Genomic DNA, 17,087 nt, shown 5'->3' on the forward strand with positions numbered 1-17,087 from the left:
GAAATAACTGCTACTGGAATAGTGACCGATTCTTGTCATAATACATAGTGGTCTAACCTCTACAATGAACGACCCAACCCCAATCTTCAACACAGAGCGCCATGTCAAATATTACCTCCGATGCCTGAAGACCTTCCTCCCGTCCGCCTACACTTCCAATGACTCTAATCGCATGCTCCTCGCCTACCTGACCCTCTCAGGATTAGACGTGCTCGGCGTTCTTCAGAGCAAAACAACACCGGAAGAAAGACAAGGATACATCAACTGGCTCTACCACTGCCAGGTGCCCTCAGGTGGATTCCGCGGCTTCCCAGGCACGGACTTTGGACAAGAAAAGCGAAATAAGGATAATGAAGCTTGGGATCCAGCTAATGTCCCCGCAACGTTCTTTGCGCTAGTCAACTTACTCATCCTCGGGGATGACTTATCGCGTGTCAAGCGACGGGAGTGTCTTGAGTGGCTTCCCAAAGTCCAACGTGCTGATGGAAGCTTCGGTGAACTTGTCGGTCCTGAGGGCCACGTAGGGGGAGCTCGTGATTTGCGATACTGCTGCTGTGCTGCCGGTATACGGTATATTCTGCGCGGGCGGAATGAGACAGGGCTTGAGGGTGTACCGGATATTGATGTGTTGAGTTTTGTTTCTTTTATCCAGGCGTGCCAGGTACGTGGGGAGCTTGATGTTCCGTCTGCGATTGAAATACTGACAGTCTGACGAAACAGACGTACGACGGTGGCATGGCTGAGTCTCCTTTCTGTGAATCGCATAGTTTGTGTCTCCCTTTCTGCCGCCTGAATTTATCTGACAACTTCTAGGTGGACACACATATTGCGCGATTAGCTCTATGGACTTTTTGCGTCGGACCTCTAAAGATCTAAAACCAGTGGCCCTACTATCGGCAGGTTCCAATCAATTCGAGGCTTTGATTACATGGCTGGCCTCGAGACAGACAGCCCAGATAGAGGAACCCCAAGATGATGAAGATGATGAACAGAGCGAGCTGGTAGAGACGGGATCTGTCGACGATAGAGTCCGCGGGTTACCCAATGTTCAACCCATCAAGGCTGACACAATATCATGCGCCGGGTTCAACGGTCGATGCAATAAATATGCTGACACGTGCTATTCATTCTGGAACGGTGCGACACTGATGGTAAGTGACTCTTTGGTTGATAGTGATTGTCTACTAACGGGGAGGTCAGATGCTGGATCAGTATTCCGTGGTCGATGAAGTTCGCAATCGTCAATACTTGCTCGAAAAGACCCAACATCTTGTCGGCGGGTTTGGGAAGGGTCCCGGGGATCCTCCTGGTAAGCTGATAGCATACTGATATCAAGAGCGTGTTGCTGATTTACCGCAATAGACCTTCTTCACTCATACTTTGGCATGGTGTCTCTGGCTTTCCAGGGTGAGCCGGGACTCAGCCCCGTCGATCCCACGATGGGTGCCAGTGAACGCACAGTCCGACATCTTGAATCGCTGCCTTGGTGGCGATCATGAAGCATATAATACCAGTGCATATAATATGACGACGGTTGTTCAGCCATTTCTCCAATTGGCTCATGTCAGCATGCCCCAGCCAATAGGTGCAGCCGACTAGATTAATCGGGCGCCGGTGTCGTACGTTGTACATGTACAATACACAAGTAAGGGATCATGTTGAATTTAGGGAGTAAGGCAGTAAACAAGTGCATATTCTCCTGAATTTATGACGATCATGATCAGTTTGGCCATTGTTTCAGGGCGAACAGTCGACGCCTGTGGCATTGTAGCCAATTGAGGTCTGAGGAATTGCTGACTATAAACAGCGTCATGCCCAGAGTCCTAGACAGGAACGGAGTCCGGAATTCATAATTTGCCTGAAATATATAACGGGAGATTGTATGTTGTACATAGAGATAATAATAGCAGAAGCCCCCCAAAAAAAGGAGAGCCGTTCAAGTCCCGAGTTCTCCACACGGTCCACGTTCCCGTTGACGTCTGGGAATCTCCCAAGGCCTTTGCGTATGCAATTTCCCTCCTTTCATCTTTTGCATTTTATCCGGCCATCTTTCCGAGCCTTACCCCTTTCTGAGATTTCTCGAACTCTCCGGATACCGCTTCTCCGCGTATCTCGATCCCGTTGAATGGCACCCCGGCACAACCATTTCCACCCCTTGACGCGCAGAGACTCTCGAGACCGCGAAACTTGGCAATCATAACATATGCCGCCCCGAACAAGAGCGGGGGTTCAAAGCCAGAAACAAAAGGAGAAGGTGCGTCATCAGGGGGCATAGGGAGCCCCGATTTCCCTTATTCGAGCCTTGCGCAGACTCCGTGGAAATATGGCTAACTCGAAATTTCTCGACAGCTTGCCAACTCCTATAATGAACTTCTCGAGTAAGCGACCTCTTCGGCTCCGGTCTAGATAGCCAGTTGCGCTAACGTGGTGCGTGTCCGCAGGGAGTTCTCCTCCAAGGACCTTCGGACGGTAGGGAATTATACATTGGGGAGGTTGATTGGCAAAGGTTCCTTCGGCAAGGTCTATCTCGCCTCGCATAAGCTCACCAATGGCTCCAAGGTAGGTCATGTCATACGGGGAACCGAGTTGTGGAGGCAATGCTGACTAGTCGGCAGGTGGTTCTTAAATCGTCCAGCAAGGAGGACACCAATCTCGTGCGCGAGATCCATCATCATCGCCAATTCCTACATCCGCATATCGCGCGGCTCTACGAAGTGGTGGTGACCGAGAGTCTTGTTTGGCTTGTGTTGGAGTATTGTCCTGGTATGTTGGCTGCGCATGGCAGAAGATCCTCGGAGAAACATACTGACCAAAGTTTGTCCTAGGCGACGAACTCTACAACTACCTCCTCCGACACGGCCCACTACCGGTAGAGAAGGTGAAGCGGATATTTACACAATTGGTGGGAGCGGTCGCCTACGTCCACAGTAAATCATGTGTGCATCGCGACTTGAAACTGGAAAACATATTGCTGGATAAACAGGAAAACGTCAAGCTATGCGATTTTGGGTTTACGCGTGAATATGAAGGAAAAGCTAGCTACCTTCAGACATTCTGTGGGACAATATGCTATAGTGCGCCCGAGATGCTTAAAGGAGAAAAATACGCAGGTGAAAAAGTGGACGTATGGAGTTTGGGAATCATTCTCTATGCGCTGTTGGCAGGCGAGCTGCCATACGACGACGATGACGATCAAATCACCAAAAAGCGAATATTGTCAGACGCGCCGACCTTCAACGAAAAGTTCACGGACGATGCTAAGGCTTTAATCAACCTTTTGTTGTCTAAGCGGCCTTTGATTCGGCCCAGCCTAGATGACATCCTAGCCCATCCTTTCCTTGCCGAAAATGCTCCTGAACAGCTTGCAATCTTGAAAATTCCAAGACCGTCGCCATTTACTACGCCACTGGAGAAGACTACGTTGCAGCGGATGAAAAGCGCTGGGGTCAATATTGACGAGGTCATTGAAAATGTCCTGGCTCAGCGGTGCGACCCACTAGCTGGCTGGTGGGCCCTGCTGATTGAAAAAGAGCAACGGAAGGAAATCAAGAGAGAGCGCAAGCGTCGCGAGCGGGACGTTGAGGCAAAGACTCTCCGTCGTCTGAGCGCTGCGAGCAGTCGTCTAGAGAAGCGATCATCCGCTTTAATGGAGGTAGAGGAAGAAGGCTCAGAGTTGCGAGCTCGTGGGAGACGGGATAGAAGAAGCTTGCCCTCTCAGTTGGCAGTGCCGGATCTTCCTGCGCTTCCTGAACCACTTCCAGTATTCCCAATTGAGGTCACCACGCCACCGTTGCCGCTGGACAAAGATTCCATACGGTCTCACAGCTCGACACTACGTCGCCCAATTCCCCCACCAAAAGACAGACGGCGATCACGGCCGAGCATGCTGCATGTTAGCGCATCACAACCGGAGTTGACACAGCATCAGGGTATCTTCCGGCGTCGCACTAGTCGTCGTCACCAGTATCCGATACTCAGCCAGCTAGCGTCTCTAAAGCACTGGTTTGTAGAGTCGGCGAAGAGAGCGCGGTCTCCCCATGCCAAATCGACGGGCTCACGCAAATTTCTTTCCGATAAGCTGAGCCCGGCGAAGGGTCAAGATACTGGAAAGAAAACTGCGACCTTGCCATCCTCGGCAAGCGAGATTGGAGGGGAGGATGTTGTGACGCCCACCCAGATTAAACGAATCTCTAATGCTAGTAGCCTCGCCCCCAGCAGTGCCTCGTACCGCCAAAATCGCCACTCTTACCCTCGCCAGCCGCGGCCATTGAACACTGGTCATAATAGTCATCGAAACTCACTCTCACCCTCACCTATCACACCACGTGGATCCTATCGACGTTCTTCGGCCGGACTACGAGGACGCAAATCCACGTCCTCCTCTGTATCATCGATCCGCAGCATTCATCACACCCGTGCTCACTCCAAGGCTTCTTCGATTTCCTCCAACAGTGTAGACACTATTTCGACACCCACTGCCAGAGCCTCCAGATCGCCTCACTCATCTATCAAAGTGCTCCCCACTACTCCAGGTGCCTCATCCCGCTTTCCAAGCAATATTCGATTAGTAAGAGGGACAGGCGGAGCACCTCGAGAGATTGCGGACCACTCAGGTCAGATGTCATCATTCAATGAGGTGGTACCGGGACCATTACTCTACTCGCCTTCTTCAAGCCTGGTGTTTGCTAGGCGAAAGAGATCTCTTTTCAAGGGTCCTATGATCCATACCACTAACTTGATAATGTCTGGTGGGGTAGCTAACTCCCCTGTTCCCGGTCAGCCACTGAATGCCAGCGGTCTTGATGCTGTGGCAGAGCGGCCTGCTGCACGCAAGAGCCAGATTATCGAAGAAGAGGAAGACGTCGAAGGGATCGAGGAAGAGATTGAAGAAGTCGATGAGTTCGACGAACCTGGTACACCAGGTGATGTTGTCATCACCGATGATCGTCTAGGAGACGAGCCTGAAACTCCTACAAGCACCAGAACGCCATTCGCTCCTATTTCAAACCTTGAAACCAGTCCCCTTCCGCCTCCTCGCTCCTCCTCTTTGCGCTCGCCGTCCGATGCCACAGACAAAGTCGGCATCGCTAAATGATACCATCATCAACCCGACAGCTCCCTTACAGTTTCCCATGTGCACTATATTCGCGCACTTCTTTGTCCATCCCCCGATCCCATATTCCTATGTTTGGTTAGACGATAGATCTTTTATACCCCCACTTACCCAGCGTGTTCTCGTTTTTCATTTCCTTTGACTGTTTCTTTTTCGGCATAATTTGATCGATTCTTGGACCTATGCCTTTCACTTTCCCTCTCTTCCACCTTTTCCCTTCACACTGTCTTAACTTCTTGAGGCTCTTTTCCCGCCTATATTTCCCTTATTCCCCATGATGATTTGACCTTCGCTTGAATTTAGTGGCTTTTGCCTGGAATTCCCCTGCCTCGTATATAACTCTGTGCCATATCATCTCGCTGGATCAGCAACACAATACTTGCATAATGAAATTGCATAGGACAATACCCACTTCGATATCCCCTACCCTAACTATCTCGCCCATTTCATTTGTTGCTCTACATTCTCCTCTTTCGAACTGGCCAGCGAAATCAAATTATTGATGGCTCCCCAGACCCGTCACGTTTTTCAACGCAAAAATCATCATACCGATGCAAAAGATACGGAACCTGCTAAGATGGATAAATTGGAACTCTGCATCACTTGTTGTTTTAGATAACTGGAACCTCGATATGATAGCAACTACATAGTACTCTTCGATTTGCAGTACGTGGATACAATCTAGCCTTCATCCTTCTTGACAAACATTTACTTGCCATAAGAGAGACTAATCCGCCTCACTTCTCCCTTCTTTCTTGGTCACTTCTAAGAGACCGTTGAACCAATAGCTGCGGATTAAGCGGCGAACACTGGATTGAAGGCTCAGTTATAGACTCCCTTACTATCTACTCATCACACTTCCCAACTTTCACACTTCCTTTGCTTTCCTCCACTCCATTTATATCTTATGTTTCTTTCTTTACTTCCTCCATACCGCATACTTCCTACTATTCCCTTTCCCAAGCTTCTTTCCCAAGCTTCTTTCCCAAGCTTCTTCCTCCATCTGGAACGTCGATAGAGCTTGGGTCTTCCCGTTACACGATGACGAGTTGACCATGCCTATATGCTCCCACCAACCTTGATCGAGCGTCTGATCCGGTGCGGTGATGGGTGTCTGAGTATTATCCACGACAAGATGAGCCACATCCCAGCCAAAGAAGATGAAGATGGGGCTGCGTGGGCTCAGTGCGAGGAGCAGATCCAACGGAGACAGACGGTAAGATATGCGGCCCGCAGGGCCTGCACCTTGGCCCATCACTGCACATACCTTACTCTCAGTTCTCAAAGTCACACATCACGGAGCCGGGGAAGATAACCGAAAATTTGGTGGAATCAATTTCCCAGGAAGAGATACAAGCTCTGCCTGAGTCTGGCTCCACCCCGGTCGTGGTGTGAGATCTGTTTTTTTTTCTATGGGAAAAGGGATCAACGATGAAGCTAACTTATGCAATTGTGGTTTGAAGAGCATGGTATCTAGGTTATGGAATGGCCCCCCCCATTCACCCGATCTAAACCCCCTATTGAGAATGTTTGGTTTCTCTTGAAAAAAAAAAAAAAAAAGCCGTTTGAACACTATCCAGAACCCTGTATGCAGGGTAAATCTGAGATGGATCAGAAGAGATTCCGTACTGCAATTCAGGTTGCATGGAAAGCTCTTGATCCAGGTCAGACGCTTTTATCCGATCTATGCCAAGCAGGATTCAGGTGAAGAAAGCAAAGGGCTGGTACACAAAAAATTGATCCTATCTTGAATTATGTATGGTTAATAAGCAATTCAATTATCATTGGAGTATCAACGGGTTGAAAGTAGGTAGGTGGTTGAACAAAAATATCTATAGAAATAGGGAGTGTCAACGGACTTTTGGCACCCCATGTAGGTATGGACTCATGTTTCCCACGGAGCTTATAAGATCTCAACCCTCTTAGCCATTAGCATTGGACGAATTTGACTCTTTTACGCCTTGTTTGACAGGTTTCATGGGCTATTAATAAATACTCTTTGTTTGTAGAGGATCGCAAATCTCTTTCTCTCCTCTTTTCTCCTCACTTGTCAACACTCCCATAGGCCAAAGCAAGCTCATATATGGCATCCCGCTTTTATATGAAATGCACTATTATTTATCAGATATCAAGTAAAGGTGTGTTTCAAGGGCACTACGTATGATGACATACGCTCAAGATACACCCGACAGACGCGTCTTCACCTGCCATGGAAGGGAACCGACCTCACTTTATCTTCACTTTTGAGAAATCTCATCCTCACATCTTCTGGTCATTGAACAGGGAGCCACCAAGATGGTGGCTATCTGCTGCTGAACTGTGAAATCAGCACATCGGCCTCACCAACCCTCTCTCACTTTATAATGCCTATACATGGGCAGACCTCTCGCCGTTATCGCTATTTTAATATTGGGTTATATACATTGACGAAGCCATTCGGCGCGGAGGTTCGCGAGTATAGTCGAAAACCCGAGGTGAAGAAAGAACTTAAAGCAAAATGCTGGGGAAAGAAATCGACGGAAGAAGAAAATACCGAGAAAATGCTGGCGTCTGTTCTAGAGCCATCGAAACCATGTAATGACTTGTCTTCTAACGTGTCAAGTGAGTCCCATGCAGAAGATTATCAATATGATGCCCAGACACCATCAGATCATCAACCCATTTGTCCATCTCACGATGACGAGTTGACTATACCACATTCGAGGAGGGTCCTTCGTCCACGCTAGCTCAGTGGTCCTGTGATACTCAATGGCAAGCGTACATCTGATCGACGCACAAACAGCCATTCTTGGATATCATCGAGTCCCAGTATAGAGAACTGATACGTTCCAGCAATGGATCCGGCATATGTTCGTTGGCATGGTCCCCACGAAGCTTCTCGGCTTCATGCAAAACTACCAGTGAGACTCCGTGGCGCGGAGATGCCATCGAAGATGCGATTGCCCTCCCGTCCATGTTTTCACGGGGAAACTATAGAGCATCCCGAAACAATGACCACGAAGTCCTATCAGGGACTCGCGTTTGTCTATCCCCTTCTTTCCGTACTGAACTCTTCAAACTTCCTGGAGCGTCGAACGGGACGACTGCCGAGATCAAGCCCCTTATCCAGCTCATACATGTCTATGTGACGAACTCGGTATCTTAGCCCACTCAAGAATTATCTTTCGTACTTTGAGTGTGAGGGACAAGGCTGTGGGGCAACTAATACCGTTGCTTTCTATCGGCTGTGGAGCTAGCAGAGGGTTGTGGCTCATTCTCATGTCCCGTGTCACGGACACAATTGAAGTGATGAGCACACAGCACTCAAGATATGGCACTGTCTGCCTGTCTTTTGTCTTGACGAACAATCCGCAACAAGCTTGTCTGGTCCAACCGAGTTCCTCCACATCTTTGTACCCCGATTAATGTAATTTTCGAATGGGGTTAAATCGTTCATTCAAGTTAATCATTATATTCAATTGGGTTTCAGAGAAATGACTGCTCGTACTGGGCAAAAAGTTGCAAAAAGGATAGATCAGTAGGACATCAGAGAGGCAGTGCTTGTAAATATATATATCTGGACTCAACCATGATTCGAAGCCCTTGATTTGGTTGAAATTGTTCGCGTTGTACTTGAGTCGCCACGATGTCAAGTATTAACCCAACGATTTAACTGTGATACAAACCTGCTCGCTATGACTGTTTAGCATTCCGTTGAATACGAATTCCAACTTGTAATTCAAAAAGTATCAGTCATTCTGGCAATCAAGCATCATTGCATTCAGTTGATCATCACCCATCACTCTATTAAGAGAATAATCCTGAGCAAAGCATAAAAAGAAATACCAACACCCATTCAACCATTAACCATTACCCGGAGATACTGAAAGCAGATCAAACGACAATAATCTACCCTTCCACATGAACAGTCGGATGCTTCTCATCAATAGTCTCATCAAGACCATACGAGCCCATAACAGTCTCCTCATCTTTAGTCGGACTCTGAAGACCGACATCACTTTCACCGATCTTATCCACAGTATTAGTATAAGCCGGAACGAAGTTCACAGCAACGGCATACGTCCAAGCAACAACCATAAACTGTACTCATCAGCAACCAACCCAAACAAAATCAACTCCAGCAGATACAACATACCATAGCCGGAACAATAAACGCGAATCCAGTATTATCCCGCATATCAGCAACATGACCAAGAATCGGCGGCACAACGGCACCACCGCACACACCACCAACGATAAACCCCGAGCCGCGCTTATAATGACGTCCAAGACCACGAATACCCAGTGCCATGATAGTCGGGAAACAAACCGACTCGAAAAAGAGCGTCAGGAATAACATGGCCACACCAACCTGTTTCGTCTGCGTCACTGATGCAGCAAGGAACGCAACCGTGCACGATAGATAAACCAGGAATACCCAGCGCGCACGCACGAACTTCATGATTCCCGCACCGAGGAATCGACCGACTGCAAATGCGCCTTGCGCGCCGGCGAGATACTTCGCTGCGGTGGCGCTCGTTGTACCCGGCCATGTATCTTTGACGTAGTTAATGAAGTAACCGGCGATAGCGACTGGAAGGGTTAGTTTGGGACGGGGGTAATAGAATGAGAAGTGGGGACGGAAATCTACCTTGTGCGCCTGTATAGGTGAACTGTGCCAGAGTCGCATGGAATAGTTTATACTGTTTCCAGAAAGGTTGATCCTGCTCATCGACATGCGTTTGCGCAACCTGGAATGCCATGTCCTCATCCGTGACTTCTGGGATATTAGATACGAAGAATACACAAGCGAGGAGGAAGACAAAGATGCCGATGGCGAGGTAGACCCATTGGACGCGCTGCAGGGCTGTTACATCATCTTCCGTGTTTGTGAAGAACACATAAGAACCCAAGACCGGGCCGACGACTGTGCCGATTGCATTGAAGGCCTGGGCGAAGTTGATTCTGATTTCTGAGTAGCGGGGTGGACCGCAGACTGGATAGATGTAAGGAGAGATCAATATATATATGCGGGAGTCGTTGGGGAATGTTGATTTTCTTACCAGTCAGATAAGGATTAGCTGCTGTCTCGAGAGATCCCAGCCCCGATCCGATGACGAAGGTAGCACCGCAGAAGCCGCCGAAGGATTGGTTGAGTCCTGCGGGCCACATGCATAGAGCTCCGACGCCGTATAGACATAGACCGAAGATGAAGACGGTCTTGTAGCCGTAGTTGCGGAGGATCCAGTTTGCATAGCCGAGAGAGGCTAGGGGGTATGCACTGAGGTTTTGTTAGAGGTTTTCTGTATGAAATTGAGTGGAGATCTCAATACCCAAAGTAGGCAGCTTGGAGACCAGCTGATCGACCTCGGTCGATATGTAGGGTTTTCTGGAAGTGCGAGTTGAGGGTATCCAGCAATCCATACGCAAAGCCCTAATTGAAGTTATTAGTAGATGGATTGTACATGGACAAAGGGGAAGATACCCATAAGAAAAATAAGATCGTAACTAGCGTCAATGGCCACAGACTCTGTCGTAGAGTGAGCGTAGCGGCCGACGTAGTGGTACGATTATCAACACGCAAGCCTGACCGGCTTTTCAGGAATTGCTTTACTCCCATATTGAAATACAGAGAACATGAAGAAAAGGGGATTCTAGGGACTCTAGGGGGTATTTGAACTACACAAAGAAACAAGACACCCTTTTCTCCGCAAACTCCACACTTTTCCAGTCCGGGGAAAAGCCCTAGATGATCCCTGGGGAAAGACGATCGACATCCAATCAAAGCGCATGCCAGTTGCACCGCGGCCTGAAGGTAACGATCTGGTCTGATTTCCCCCGCTTTAGACCCCTGGCAAGGTGGCGTCAAGTGGTCAGGGTTGCATGGGGGAACACTCTAGATGCGGGATGAGATTCCGGTGGTTTCAGCGGGCTATTCTCTCCCGTGTCTGGTGGAATGTTAACCCGAGAAGCCCATACCTCAGGATATATCTGGTTCCTGAAAGCTATTTCTACTTGACTAGCCGGATCCATTACAGGTACACTAATGACAACTAGATCACATCATTCATTCTTCCGAGAATCATGGCCTTCCAAGCTACACATCAGGCGCCAAGACCGACTCAAAACTAGTCTCTTGGCTGTACGGATAATTGTTCGACTGTCAAGTGCAAAGAAATCATTCATTCAGGGATCTATAGGCATCCATGATAGCATAGTCAGTCCACGCTATCTCGTATTCAATGCGCGACAAAATGTCAAGCCAATCAAGTACAATCTATCTCTATTACACACCGGCTAGCCCTTGTTCGGGCAGAGATCCGGGAAGGTTAAGGTCGTATTTGGGCTCTCGCCAAAATAGTCCTACCCGTTAAGCCCGCTTGGGCTTGCCGACACCCTTCTGGGCCACCGGGTTGACGGCTTTCGTGTTGTAGAGAAGACGCTCGGCAAACTTGAGAACCTCGTCGATCAAACTGAGAGTATGCATTAGTAAGATGTTTCTCATAATGAATCAGTATCAAAGCACTTACATCACTGGTGCACTGATCACTAATACTGCCTGCCATTCATTCCAGTCCATAGGCAGAATCGAGAACAGATTCTGGAGGAAGGGGATGTAGAGGATGGCAAAGTGAAGGAGCATGGATAGAGTGATGGCGTAGATCAGCATGGGGTTGTTGCCCAGGAAGAAAGTCAGGAGGGACTCGCTGGAGGACAGCGCGTTCATGGCGTTGAACATCTCAATTACCACGAGAATGGAAAGAGACACGGTGGAGGCGGACTTGCTCATATCGTTGCTGAACATTTCGCAGCCAATCTCGGGGAACTGAGAGGCACACTTGTGGTAGTGGGACTGAATGGGACATGTTAGCAAATAATGAACACTTGGAGACATCTCAAACAAACTTACCAATTGCCAGAAAGAAATGCCAGGTCCATCCGGGTTGTAGACAAACCACCAGACGTAACCAAAGACGGTGGCAACACCAACGTAGATACCGACAACCATGTAGCGGAAGAACAACCAACCGCCGACAAGGGCCTCGTCGCGACGGCGGGGAGGACGCTTCATCACATCGTGGTCGGGAGGGTTGAAGGACAGAGCAGTGGCAGGCAGACCGTCAGTCACAAGGTTGACCCATAATAGCTGAACGGGAATCAGAGCCTCGGGCATGCCAAGTGCAGCAGTCAGGAAGATAGAGACGACCTCTCCAATGTTGGAAGAGATCAGGTAGCGGATGAACTGTTGAGTGTTACTGTAGATGGAACGACCTTCCTCGACGGCGACGGCAATGGTAGCGAAGTTGTCATCAGCCAAGACCATATCGGCGGCCATCTTGGCCACGTCGGTTCCAGTACCCATGGCCACTCCAATGTCAGACTTCTTGAGCGCGGGAGCGTCATTGACACCGTCACCGGTCATAGCGACGACGTGGTTCAAAGACTGGAGGAGATCAACAAGCTTGGACTTGTGGCTAGGCTCAGTGCGCGAGAAAAGGGAAGCGGTCTGAACAGCCTTCACCTGTCCACTTTCACTAAGAGCATCGAATTCACGACCCGTGTAACTCTTGCCGGCGAGGTCCTCGTCAGCACCGAACACACCAATTGAGCGACAGATAGACTCGGCAGTATTGCGGTTATCACCGGTGATGACAATAACACGGATTCCGGCGGCGTGGCACTTCTTGATAGCATCGGAAACCTCAGGACGAGGGGGGTCCAACATTGCGACAAGGCCAATGAGAGTCATGTTCTGTTCCAACCTGGTGTAGTCTTCGGTGGAGGTAGCGTTCTTCAAGAGCGGGTTCCCAGAAACGTCATCAACACTTGCGATGGCCATGACACGAAGACCACGGTTACCATACTCAACAACTTCCTCGGAGAGAAGCTTCAAGTGGTTCTTGGTCACAGGAACGCGAGATCCATTGGCGCCTTGAATAACGTGCGAGCAACGGTCCAGGATGCTTTCAGGGGCACCCTTGACGAGCAACTTTTGTTCCTTGCCCTCGCCAACGAGAACAGACATACTCTTGCGGTCACGAGAGAACTCATAGGTGGCCTTGAGGGGAAGGCGGGACTCGTAATGAGCGCTGGCGGTATGCAATCTTTCGGATGCAGAGAGACGATAAAGCTTCTGGTTGAAGGCGCTGTCGGTGGTTCCAATCTTCTCAACCAGGGTACGCAGAGCTCCCTCGGTGGGCTCACCGATGCTAGAAAAGACTCCGCTCTTGGGATCGTAGGAAAGAGTAGCGGCGTTGCAAAGGGCAGTGACCTCGGCCAACTGTGCGATCGTCGATGAAGAAACGGCCAAGTTCTCGACGACCTTGCCATTCTGAATGAGCTTGCCCTTAGGAGTGAAAGTAGTGCCTTCGACGTCGATTTCCTCGAGGCCAGTGCCAGAACTTGCCAGGTAAACAATTTTCTCAACACTCATCTGGTTGGTGGTCAAGGTTCCAGTCTTGTCAGAGCAAATCACACTGCAGCTGCCCAAGGTCTCGACGGAGGGAAGAGACCGGACAACTGCGTTCTTCTGGGCCATCTTGCGGGTACCCAGGGCCAGGCAGGAGGTAATGACCACTGCCAAACCCTCCGGAATAGCCGCCACACCAAGAGAGACAGCAATTTTCAGATAGTAGATAGCACCCTTAGTCCAGCCACCGAACGCGGGGTCGTTGAAGTTCTCATAGTTGATAACCCAAACCAGGACACAAATGACGGTAATAACCTTGGCGAGCGTGTCACCGAAGTCGTTCAGCTTCTGCTTCAAGGGGGTCGGCTGGGAGATCTGGGAAGTGATACTCTCGTGGATATCTCCAATGGCAGTCGAGCCGCCGGTCAACACAACGAGAGCTGTAGCGTGACCGTTGACAACGGTGGTACCAGAGAAGATCATGTTGAGCTGATCCTGCTTGACGGCCTGTTCATCCTTGATAGCCCGAATCTCCTTTGCAACACTTTCACTCTCACCAGTCAAAATAGCCTGGTCGACACGGAAGCTGTTGCTGTGAATGGCGATCAATCGACAGTCGGCGGGAACACGGTCACCAACAGCAATCTGAATCACGTCACCGGGAACCAAATCTTCAGCTTTGACCTTTCGCGTCATTCCATCACGGACAACCTTGGCCTCATTGGCTGAATATTCCTGGAGAGCTGAGATCGCCTTTTCTGCGCTGCTTTCTTGGGTCACTCCGACCACGGCATTGAGGATGAGGATAGTAAGGATCTATGCAAAAAGCACACCGTTGTCAGCAAGATTCCACACATGATGAAACGAACAATATCCAGGCACTTACAACAGCGGGGTCAACAAATGCAGTCCAATCGTCACCTTCTTCAAAGAGAGCTAGCACAAAGGACACGGCAGCCGAGCCAAGTAAGATAAGAACCAATTGGTCTTTGAATTGTTCCAAAATCAGCTCCCACATGGGAGTCGGAGGTTCTTCCGCAAGAGCTAAATAGACCGCAGATGTCAGTTCTGAGGCGTCATTCTGCGGAATGTGTACTAACCGTTCGGTCCATATTGTTGTCTGGATTTCATAACCGCGCTTTGCGACAAACCGGTCTGCTCGGTCACCTTGAAGTGCTCCAGCGCCTCGGCTGGAGTACGGAGAAAGGCGTTCTCCATGATCGCGGACACCCTCAACGGCAATAGGCAGGATCAATTGCAATAACCGCAGAGGTGAGGAATGATAGTTGGGGTAAACAATGAAGAAAGTGTTGTTAATAAAGATACATGCCCTGTCACAGAGGAAGAAAAGTAAAGCCCAAAGCGAGGGACCAGGTGATATTAAAAAAGAGGATCCAGAGCAAATGAAGATCAAAGCCCGAATTGAAGAACCTCCAGTGGGGGAAGTCAACGTGTTCTCATCCATTTGATTCCAGGGGCTGAGTAAGCACGGGCCTGGAGTGGAACTGGGGAGTCTACAGGGCTGAAGGCGGGTCTGCAATTCTCCGCTATAATTTTTTCCTTCTTTATTTTGTCTTCTATTAGGCATCTAATGATTCAAATACTTGATGTTTGACTAGATCGAGCCTATTAAACCTCTTACTATATCAATTTCTCCTCTCGGAGTGAGATGGAGACCTGCAAAGAGCCTCTCGTAGGGCTGCAACGTCAACGCCAATTCATTGCCTTGGAATCACTTATGGGGCATCTCTAGGCTGCATCGTTTTTTTGCCTATCAGATAGTCTTGGCAACTTGATCCTCTGCATACACTAGCCTAAAGTGGGTATCCAACCTTTTAAATCAACCTGACTCCTGCGATACGATGGTCTTCTGGACTTTATGTCATGGTACAACCCTTGACGTGTTCATTCACTACGTTTGAGCTATACTTTAGGTCATCTGCCGGTAAAACTACTCGATACTCCTCAGCTTACTTGTGGATGGTTGAGGTCTTCCAAGGCCAAAGCACAGTCCCTGTAGAATGCATCAAGCGTGGCATCTCCACAAGCACGCTAACCTATCCTTGCCCATAGGGCTGACGGTAGAACAAAAGTTCATTTGCATCGCTTACCTACTCCGTACGGATTATTTAATCGATCCCTAGTACTTCCGCAGTGCGTAACCCAAATTTCAATATCCAATCGCGTGATGCATATGTCACTTAAATTGCTTACCTTGGCCCTAAGTTGGCGAAATGTCCATTCCAAGCCACTTTTGGTCAAGATAAGAGGAAAATGGATCTCTTAGGATTTGCCGCTCGCCGATCAAGCCAAGAGTTCAATTGTTGGGCGATATGATTCATCCACCAGAATAAGCAATGCTCCAGCCGTAGAGCGGGACTTTGCATATTCGACTCTTGATTCATGTTCTAGCTCCAGCGAGACATAGCTTGACCGCAAGTTACCACTTGATCATTGATGACCCTTGGATGGGGAAAGGGTACTATGTTTACATATGTTGTAGTCAGGTGTCCATTGGGGAGAAAAGTAGCAATCGTTCCAGACTCATACAACCCTAGATGATATCCGCTCCTAAACTATCCCCAATTAGTGTGACGCGTCTACGTTTCCAGTGTTTTCTGGTATCATTGCACCTGTATTCTCAGTCCCCACAATTGGCACACTATAGCTGTGGGCTTTTTCCGGGAGCATGATGTACACCGTCGCTCACTTTTATCACAGGTGTTTTTACCAGTAAGACACAGAAATTCTGCGCCTAATTGGAATAATGCGAGGCATTCCCTCGGCTTCCTATTGCTTTCCAAAGGCATATCGCAATTTATTTATTCTGGCCAATCTTCCAAGTGATCCGAAAGCCATTCAAGAACCACAAAGTATCCTAAAATGACTGTAAAAATTCCACCACATAAGTAGAGATTCAATAATAGTAGTCGCGTTGATTCGTATTTCGAAAACAAGAATAAAATGAAATCAATGATGAAATTTAAGAAAAGATCGGACATAGGAGGCATCGTACCGAACTCTTTCTCTTCGTACAACTTGATAACTTTGCTACTAAACATCCCGAGTTTGTATTGAATCTAAGGCGCTATCATATCCAAGTTACCCAGGTAGCCTACTGCGAGATTCATCAGGCGGTCTATAGATAATGATGATTGAGTCGACCTCAATTAACAAATACAACGTCAATCTACCACAACTTCTTGTGTCGACTGACAAGCATATCGAGATATTTATATCTTCTCTATGGCCATTTGTCGTCGGCCCACAATAACTCTTGGCTGGGCTTTTACTGATCGTGCCTCTCAATGAGTCGCGGGATAGAAGGTTGTAGGATGAGTAAGCCAGCTTCTTCACCTGGGCAATCTTCAAGGATGCAGTGAGCTTTACACTATGTCCCAATCTTCGCCAAACGTAGCGGTCTTACAGGGCTCACGCTACTTGTGCTCAAAACAATTAGCCGTTATGAGTGGTAAGTTGTACGCCCTTATAATTTGTGATATGGCACTGCCAAAACATTAGACAGCATTGGAAACTGTAAAAAATCCAAGACTATGGAGTCCATGTCAAATTTTGACTGGGTGA

At 48.6% G+C, this 17,087-nt stretch overlaps 5 protein-coding genes across 5 annotated transcripts; 2 read left to right on the forward strand and 3 right to left on the reverse strand.

The window, feature by feature from the left end:
* Positions 1-64: 64 nt before the first annotated feature.
* Positions 65-1,499, forward strand: cdc43 (protein geranylgeranyltransferase type I subunit CDC43; the record flags this gene model as incomplete). Its single annotated transcript, XM_056675873.1, has 5 exons — positions 65-661; positions 721-766; positions 814-1,151; positions 1,201-1,309; positions 1,363-1,499. 5 exons carry the CDS (start codon positions 65-67, stop codon positions 1,497-1,499), a joined length of 1,227 nt encoding a protein of 408 aa, XP_056530873.1.
* Positions 1,500-2,203: 704 nt separating this feature from the next.
* On the forward strand, positions 2,204-5,095 carry N7500_004729 (non-specific serine/threonine protein kinase; the record flags this gene model as incomplete). Its single annotated transcript, XM_056675874.1, has 5 exons — positions 2,204-2,254; positions 2,350-2,378; positions 2,442-2,559; positions 2,616-2,763; positions 2,826-5,095. 5 exons carry the CDS (start codon positions 2,204-2,206, stop codon positions 5,093-5,095), a joined length of 2,616 nt encoding a protein of 871 aa, XP_056530874.1.
* Positions 5,096-6,032: 937 nt separating this feature from the next.
* On the reverse strand, positions 6,033-6,368 carry N7500_004730 (uncharacterized protein; the record flags this gene model as incomplete). The annotated part of the gene is made up of 1 exon (XM_056675875.1): positions 6,033-6,368. The coding sequence occupies one exon, from the start codon at positions 6,366-6,368 to the stop codon at positions 6,033-6,035; it is 336 nt and encodes a 111-aa protein (XP_056530875.1).
* A 2,633-nt stretch (positions 6,369-9,001) lies between these two features.
* N7500_004731 (putative l-fucose permease) lies at positions 9,002-10,712 on the reverse strand (the record flags this gene model as incomplete). The annotated part of the gene is made up of 6 exons (XM_056675876.1): positions 9,002-9,193; positions 9,249-9,685; positions 9,744-10,088; positions 10,156-10,373; positions 10,426-10,526; positions 10,578-10,712. 6 exons carry the CDS (start codon positions 10,710-10,712, stop codon positions 9,002-9,004), a joined length of 1,428 nt encoding a protein of 475 aa, XP_056530876.1.
* A 750-nt stretch (positions 10,713-11,462) lies between these two features.
* Positions 11,463-14,720, reverse strand: N7500_004732 (calcium-transporting ATPase; the record flags this gene model as incomplete). The annotated part of the gene is made up of 5 exons (XM_056675877.1): positions 11,463-11,565; positions 11,623-11,945; positions 12,003-14,318; positions 14,389-14,546; positions 14,603-14,720. The coding sequence occupies 5 exons, from the start codon at positions 14,718-14,720 to the stop codon at positions 11,463-11,465; spliced, it is 3,018 nt and encodes a 1,005-aa protein (XP_056530877.1).
* Between the last annotated feature and the right edge of the window lie 2,367 nt (positions 14,721-17,087).

This window comes from Penicillium coprophilum (genome assembly GCF_028826855.1).
Source record: "Penicillium coprophilum strain IBT 35676 chromosome Unknown utg000004l_segment0_segment0, whole genome shotgun sequence".
NCBI lineage: Eukaryota > Fungi > Ascomycota > Eurotiomycetes > Eurotiales > Aspergillaceae > Penicillium > Penicillium coprophilum.